The sequence below is a fragment of the Mobula birostris genome, chromosome 10 (assembly GCF_030028105.1).
Source record: "Mobula birostris isolate sMobBir1 chromosome 10, sMobBir1.hap1, whole genome shotgun sequence".
NCBI classification, from domain to species: Eukaryota; Metazoa; Chordata; class Chondrichthyes; order Myliobatiformes; family Myliobatidae; genus Mobula; species Mobula birostris.
In genome coordinates this window covers 52359959-52368162 of record NC_092379.1, presented here as the reverse complement: position 1 = coordinate 52368162, position 8204 = coordinate 52359959, and the positions used below count along the sequence as shown (strand labels likewise).

At 50.8% G+C, this 8204-nt stretch overlaps 1 protein-coding gene and 1 pseudogene across 1 annotated transcript in view; both read left to right on the top strand.

The window, feature by feature from the left end:
• Positions 1 to 218: 218 nt before the first annotated feature.
• Positions 219 to 1576, top strand: LOC140204009 (uncharacterized; annotated as a pseudogene).
• Positions 1577 to 2372: 796 nt separating this feature from the next.
• Positions 2373 to 8204, top strand: part of LOC140203680 (meiotic recombination protein REC8 homolog) — a 40230-nt gene continuing 34398 nt past the window's right edge. Inside the window, exons 1-2 of the mRNA XM_072269727.1 lie at positions 2373 to 2394; positions 5596 to 5808. Coding sequence (XP_072125828.1) covers positions 2373 to 2394; positions 5596 to 5808 — 235 coding nt within the window. The remainder of the gene's footprint in view (positions 2395 to 5595; positions 5809 to 8204) is intronic.

Genomic DNA, 8204 nt, shown 5'->3' with positions numbered 1-8204 from the left:
GTCCTTCACCCATTGATGTCTTCTGTAAACATTTTTCAGGGGTACAAAAGACAAAGAGATTCTGTACGGGAATCTCAAATATAACGTCAGCTCTGCCGTGTCAGTTCACCAGCACTTGACTGCCATTGATCTTTATATGTGGAGGAGGCGATGTTCGAGAAGACAGCACACCAGTTGGAGAACTTGAACATGTGCTCAGTGTAGGGGTGAGATTTGGATGAACCAACCTGGAGATGAACCTTGTAAATTGTACTCAAATCATTGAAGTAGTGTCCAAATATTTCCTTTGTAGTATCAATATTTTAATTGTGGATCCTTGCAAAAAAGGGCTTATCTCAGCATAGCTTTAAACGTGCATCTATTTGACATGATGAGACGTCAGGGAGCTCATGGCAGGGAGAAAACATTCACTTGTTCTGAGTGTGGGAAGGGATTCAGTCGCTCATCTAACCTGCAGTTACGTCAGCGAGTTCACACTGGTGAGAGGCCATTCACCTGTTCCACGTGTGGGAAAGGATTCACTCACTCATCCCACCTGCAGACACATCAACGAGTTCACTCTGAAGAGAGACCATTCACCTGCTGTGTGTGTGAGAAGGGATTCATTCAGTCATCCAACCTGCAGAAACACCAGCCAGTTCACACTGGAGAGAGGCCATTCATTTGCTCTGTGTGTGGGAGGGGATATACTCAGTCATCCAGCCTGAAGATACATCAGCAAGTTCACACCTCAGAAAGACCATTCACCTGCTCTGAATGTGGGAAGGGATTCATTTAGTTGTCCAACCTGAAGACACATCAGAGAATTCACACCGGGGAGAGGCCATTCACATGCTCTGCGCGTGGAATGGGATTCATCCAGTCTTCTGAGCTACTGATACATCAGAGAGTTTCTACTGGAGAGAGTCTATTCATTTGCTCCATGTGTGGGAAGGGATTCATTCGGTCATCCCAACTGCTGAAACACAAGAGAGTTCACACTGGAGAGAGGCCATTCACCTGTTCCAAATGTGGGAAAGGATTTATTGAATCATCCAACCTGCAGTCACACCAGCAAATTCACACTGGGGAGAGGCCATTCACCTGCTCTGAGTGTGGAAAGTGATTCACTCATTCATCCCACCTGATCAGACGCCAGCGAGTTCACACCGGCGAGGGACCATTCATTTGTTCCATGTGTGGGAAGGGATTTATTCAGTCATCCCACCTGATAATACACCAGCGAGTTCACACTAGGGAGAGCTCTGAGTGTGGGAAGGGATATATTCAATCATCTGAGCTACTAGCACACCACCGTGTTCACACCGGGGAAAGGCCATTCACCTGCTCTGAATGTGGGAAGGGATTCATCCATCCATCAACTTGCAGAAACACCAACGAGTTCACACTGGGGAGAGGCCGTTCATCTGTTCTGAATGTGGGAAGGGATTCACGCAGTTATCTCACCTTGTGAAACGCCAGCAAGTTCACACTGAAAAGTCACACACTTGTCCTTTGTGAGCAAAGAGGTTAAGCTGGTCCTCCCACCTGTGGGAACAGCAGCAAGTTCACAGGATAGGAAGTTTAGATAAATCTGATGAATTTTTAACCATCACATTTGGAGAATCCATTTGCAAATTTAAGAGTTACTGCTGTCAGATTCTGCATTTATTGCTGCTGTTCATCACTCCTGGAGCTGAACCCTGGTCATCGGGCACGGAAGGAGGTGGGTCTGATGACATGAGCCTTTAATTGGACTTTTATTTAATACTGGAGATCTGGTCAGGAAAGGAATGATGAAGGGCCTCGGTCTGAAATATCACTCACAGAACTGACGCTCACGACATGTGTTTTACTTTTTGCATCATTTTCTGTAAACTCTAGAGACTGTCCAGAGACATGAAAATCCCAGTTGATCAGCAGTTTCTCAGATACCCAAACCACCCCATCTGGTACCAACAATCAAAGTCACTTAGATCACATTTCTTCTCCATTCTGGTGTTTGGTGTGGACAACATTTGAACCTCTTGACCATGTCTGCTTGCTTTCATGCATTGAATTGCTGCCACATGATTGGCTGATTAGATATTTGCATTAACGAACAGATGTACTGGTGTACCCACAACATGGTCACTGTATATATAGTGAAATTTGTTGTTTTCCTGCAGCAAAACGATACAAAATCACGACTGTTTGTGTGTTACAAAAATAAATAATTAAATATTGTAAAAGAGGAATTCCTACCTTCTCATTGACCTTTCAGAAATGTGAGGACGGAAGGAAAGAAATGTTTTGAAATCACTGAGTGTGGGTCTTCAGACTGTTGTACGTCCTCGCTGATGGCAGTAAAGAGAAGAGGGCATGTCCTGGGTGGTGAGGGTTCTCGATGATAGATGCCGCCTTCTGGAGGTGGAGGTACTGTATCTTTAATGTGGCATGGTTGGGTCACAGTTGTCGCTGCTCTGAGATCAGAGATGGGAACCATTAGGGGTCAGAAATCAGAGAGGGATCAGTACAGGGTTGGGGAGGGGATGATGGGTTTGTACAGAGAGACTGTAGTGATGAGGAGGGAATGAGAACCAGGAAGACGTGATGATGAATAAAACAGTATTAATATCTGAATGATACCCATTGAAGCTTGTTCCATCCGAGATCCTGGGTGATCTTGCACCTCATCAGTTGTTCCTACACTGTGCGTCCCCCTCCCCCCAGATCTCTGGGTCGGCTCTTCTCTGTCCCCAGTTCAGTTTCTGAATTGTCCTGTTTCACCCCCCACCCCCAAGGTAGATTGCCTTCTTCCCTCTCACATCTACTTCCTGCCTCTACACCCTACCTCCCATTATCCACCCTTCCCTCACTCCCCTCTATCCATTTCCTCCCCACCTCCCATCTGCTCATTCCGAACCTCTTCCTCTCCCACTACACTCCTCCTCTTACCCTCACCCATCTCCTCCTCTACTCTCCTCCAACCCCATTCCCTTTCCTCTCACCCCTCCCCATCGCCCTCCTCCTATTCCCCATCTCCCTCCCTTGCTCCCACTCCACCCCTCCTCTTGCCCCTCACCCATCCACCCATTCTCCTTTCCCTCTCCTTCCTCTGCCCCCACCCCATTCTCTTTCGTCTCACCCTTCCCTATCACTCTTCTCCCATCCGCAAACACCTCCCCCACGCTTCCACTCCACCCCTTCTCGCCCTTCACCCCATCCTCCTCTCCACTAATATCCCCTCCTCTCTCTCCTTTTGCTTCTCCTCACACCCCCACTCCACGCTGTCCCTTTCCCCTACCCCTTCTCCCTTCCCCTCCCCCTCACCCAGTCTGCCCCTCCGCACTCCGACCACTCCCTACCCTCTCTGTTCTCTTCCCCTTACCCGCTCCCAGTGGGCTGGAACATGAGCAAGTTCACACAGAAGGAGAAAGTTTAAGTAACCGTATGTTGAATTTTTAACCATCACACTTGGAGAGTCCATTTGAAAGTTTAAGAGTGACTGTTGTCAGATTCTTCAGTTACTGCTGATGTTCATCACATCCAGGACTGAACCCTGGTCACTGAGCTTGGGAGGAGGTTGTTCTGATGACATTAGCCTTTAATTGGACTTTTGTTTAATACTGGGAATCTGATCAGACAGCAACCATGGAAAGGAATGATGGAAGGTCTCGGTCTGAAATATCACCCACAGAACTGCTGCATACTGGATGTTTTGTGTTTTTTGCACGATTCTCTGTAAATTCCAGAGACTGTTGTGCGTGAAAGTCCCAGGAGATCAGCAGTTTCTGAGATAATCAAACCACCCCATCTGGCACCAACAGTCAAAGTCACAGATCACAGTTCTTCCCCATTCTGATGTTTGGTCTGAACAACAACTGAACCTCTTGACCATGTCTGCATGCTTTCATGCATTGAGTTGCTGCCATATGATTGGCTGATTAGACTAATGAATAGGTGTACTGGTGTATCTATAACGTGGTGACTACATATATAGTGAAATTTTCTGGCAGCAATACAATACAACATCATGACTGAATGTTACAAAAATAAATAAGTATTGTAAAAGAGGAAAATGACCTTTCCATTGACCTTTCAGAAATCTGAGGATGGAGGGGAAAAAACATTTCTAAATTATTTTTATGTGTGGGTCTTCAGGCTGCTGTACGTCCTCGCTGAAAGCAGTGATAAGATGGCACGTCCTGGATGGTGAGGGTCCTTGATGGATAGGTGCTGCCTTCTTGGTGTACCACTCCAATCTTTGGATTGTCTCCTTCCCCGCTCACATCCCCATCCCGTCTCTACCCCTACCTCACATTATCCACTCTCCCTACCCATATCCTCTCACCCATACCAACTCCTCCTCTGCACTTCCTATTGTCCCTCACCCCTTCCCCTCCTTTCCTCCCATCCCCTTAACCCCTTCCTTACCATTCCACCTCCTCTTGCCCCTCACCCCATCTACTCCTCTCTTCTCTCCCCCTCCCTGCCCTAGCAGCCATCCCACTTCTCTCGCCCTTCCCAATCCCTCTCCTTCCCTCCCACTGCATCACTGCTCTCCACCTCCTCTCACCCCTCAGCCCAATTCCCTCCTCTCCAAAACCCATGCCCTCACCTGCCACCCCTCCTTCCTTTCCTCTACACCCTCACTCTTCCCCCACTTCCACCTTCCTCACTCCTCACCTACTCCCCCTACCCTTCCTTCCCCTTTGCTCCCTTGTCACCACTCCCCCTCCCCTGTCCATCTTCATCCCCTCACCTCTCCCCATGGCTGGAACACCAGCAAGTTTACCCAGGGGAGGAAGAAGTTTAGGTAACTCTACGTTCAGTTTTTAACCATCACACTTGGAGAGTCCATTTACAAGTTTAAGAGTGACTGTTGTCAGATTCTGCAATTATTGCTGCTGTTCATCGCATCCAGGACTGAACCCTGGTCACTGGGCTTGGGAGGATGTTGTTCTGATGACACTGGCCTTTAACTGGACCAGAGTTTAATATTAGGGACCAGGAAAGGATTGATGAAAGGTCTTGGTCTGAAATATCATCCTTAGAACTGTTGCATACTGGATGTCTTGTGTTTTTTTACAGTTGTGCATGAAAATCCCAGGAGATCAGCAGTTTCTGAGGTACTCAAGCCACCCCATCTGGCACCAACAATCATAGTCACTTAGATCCCATTTTCCCCCATTCTGATGTTTGGTGTGGACAACATTTGAACCTCTTGACCATGTCTGCATGCTTTCAAGTTGCTGCCACATGACTGTCTGATTAGATGTTTGCATTAAGGAGCAGGTGTACTGGTAACGTGGCCACTGAGTGTTTCTAGTAAAATTCGTTGTTTTCCTGCGGCAATACAATACAAAATTATAGTATCACAAAAATAAATACTACTGTATATCACAAAAACAAATTTCTAAATCGTGTAAAAGAGGAATAAGAATAACGAGATAATGTTCATTGACCATTCAGCAATCTGAGGGCAAAGGGGAAGAAATGTTTCTAAATGTTGAGAGTGGGTTTTCAGGCTCCTGTACCTCTTCCCTAATAGCAGAAAGGGCATGTCCTGGATGGTGAGGGTCCCTGATGAAAGGTGCCGCCTGCCTGCTTGAGGTACCGTACTGCCTTTTTCAGGTGGCCCGGCTGGGTTACTGTCGTCCGCTGCCCTGATCGAACGGGCGCCATGCAACTCGACGCCGGATTGGTCCGGGCGCCTGTCTCCTGGTCACGTGTTTCGTTCGCGGACAACCAAAGCTGGCGCTGTGATTGGCTGCATGCTGCATCGGCGACTTCCCGCGGGAGTCACCTGTTTCGCCGATTCCCATTGGTTGCCTTGCTGGTTGGGCGGTAGCCCTTGACGAGCGGACAGCGCTGTGATTGGTGGTCTTCGTGCCGCTGTTCGCAGCCTTCTGCAGCTCTGTCCAATGAAAACGTGCGGTTGCTCGCTGCCTGCGCGCTGATTGGACGATGGGAGAAAGCGAGAGATGGAGCGAAAGACCAAATGTCAGGGAGAGGCAGGCGACAGTGACAGTGGGAAAAGACAGGCAGTGAGGGGAGAGGCAAAAGCAAGGGTAGAGGCAGTGAGGAGCAGGTAGGGGTCAGTGACGGGAGAGGGGAAGGCAGTGAGGAGCGGGTAGGGGTCAGTGACGGGAGAGGGGAAGGCAGTGAGGAGCGGGTAGGGGTCAGTGACGGGAGAGGGGAAGGTAGTGAGGAGCGGGTAGGGGTCAGTGACGGGAGAGGGGAAGGCAGTGAGGAGCGGGTAGGGGTCTGACGGGAGAGGGGAAGGTAGTGAGGAGCGGGTAGGGGTCTGTGAGGGGAAGAAGGGAAGGCAGTGAGGAGCGGGTAGGGGTCAGTGACGGGAGAGGGGAAGGCAGTGAGGAGCGGGTAGGGGTCAGTGACGGGAGAGGGGAAGGCAGTGAGGAGCGGGTAGGGGTCAGTGACGGGAGAGGGGAAGGCAGTGAGGAGCGGGTAGGGGTCAGTGACGGGAGAGGGGAAGGCAGTGAGGAGCGGGTAGGGGTCAGTGACGGGAGAGGGGAAGGCAGTGAGGAGCGGGTAGGGGTCAGTGACGGGAGAGGGGAAGGCAGTGAGGAGCGGGTAGGGGTCTGTGAGGGGAAGAAGGGAAGGCAGTGAGGAGCGGGTAGGGGTCTGTGAGGGGAGAGGGGAAGGCAGTGAGGAGCGGGTAGGGGTCTGTGAGGGGAAGAAGGGAAGGCAGTGAGGAGCGGGTAGGGGTCAGTGACGGGAGAGGGGAAGGCAGTGAGGAGCGGGTAGGGGTCAGTGACGGGAGAGGGGAAGGCAGTGAGGAGCGGGTAGGGGTCAGTGACGGGAGAGGGGAAGGTAGTGAGGAGCGGGTAGGGGTCTGTGAGGGGAGAGGGGAAGGCAGTGAGGAGCGGGTAGGGGTCTGTGAGGGGAAGAAGGGAAGGCAGTGAGGAGCGGGTAGGGGTCTGTGAGGGGAAGAAGGGAAGGCAGTGAGGAGCGGGTAGGGGTCAGTGACGGGAGAGGGGAAGGCAGTGAGGAGCGGGTAGGGGTCTGTGAGGGGAAGAAGGGAAGGCAGTGAGGAGCGGGTAGGGGTCTGTGAGGGGAAGAAGGGAAGGCAGTGAGGAGCGGGTAGGGGTCAGTAAGGGAAGAGACAGTGGGAGAAAGATTGTGAGAGACATCGGGAGGACAGTGAGAGAGAGTGAGGGAAAGAGGGACAGAGAGAGTGAGGGAAAGAGGGACATTGACGGGAGAGGTGAGTGTGAGGGAAAGAGAAGAGTAGTTGGAGGTGGAGCGTGTGAGGGACACTGAGGGAGAGAGGGGCAGTGACTGACAGGAGGGAGGTTGTTGTGAGGGAGACTACAGCAGGAAGCGGGGGAGAGGAGACCGTGTACATTGGGAGAGGCTGGGGTTGGGGCAGAGACTATTCCCGATCACACCGGCACCAGGGAGAAGATTCACGGACACTGACGGTGCGGACTAAGAGCGGAGAGGGGGCTAGATCAGACATTACTCCGAGTGCACCATGTTTTACTTCCCTGATGTATTGCAGAGAACCACAGGGAAATTTAGCACCATCTGGTGAGGAAAGGGGAGGGGAGGGGAGGGGGTTGTGGGGTCATTCTTTCTATGGGATCTGAATGGGGGCACGGAGAATATTCGTGTGGTCAGGATCTGGCACCCCCATCCCCTGAATCTCCCCATTTGAGATCGTGCTCCTGGGACTTGAACCCCGTCCCTGCCTGGGGCAATCGCTCAGTGACCGGGAAGGGGGATCTGTGACATTCCTGGGTGCTGAACATCACTGAGAAACAGGCCTTCAGCCACGATGTGCCAGTGAAGGGTCCTCAAACCTTAACTTTGATTCTCTCTCCACAGATGCTGTCTGACATGCTGAGAATTTTCAGCATTTTCTGCTTTTATTTCAGATTTCCAACAGCTACAGTATTTTGTGCGCATCTGTAATACCCCCCCCCCCCTTTTCAACACAATGCTGTGTTTCAAATGTTCATCTAAATACTTAAGTGCCACTCCAATCTCCAGGCAATGGAGGATACCCCAGCTACCCTCTGGGTGAAAAATATCCTCACACACCCTCCAAATCTGCCTCTCTGTTTAAGCCTGTGCCCTTTCTGATAGAAAACTTAACAAAGGGGAAAATGTTCTATCCAAACAAGCTATACCTCTCTCCTCTTTTCATATTTCCCTAGCACACCCTCCCCCTCCATCCTCACCCCCTTCCATCCTCCCTCCCCTCCTCCTTTCCCCCT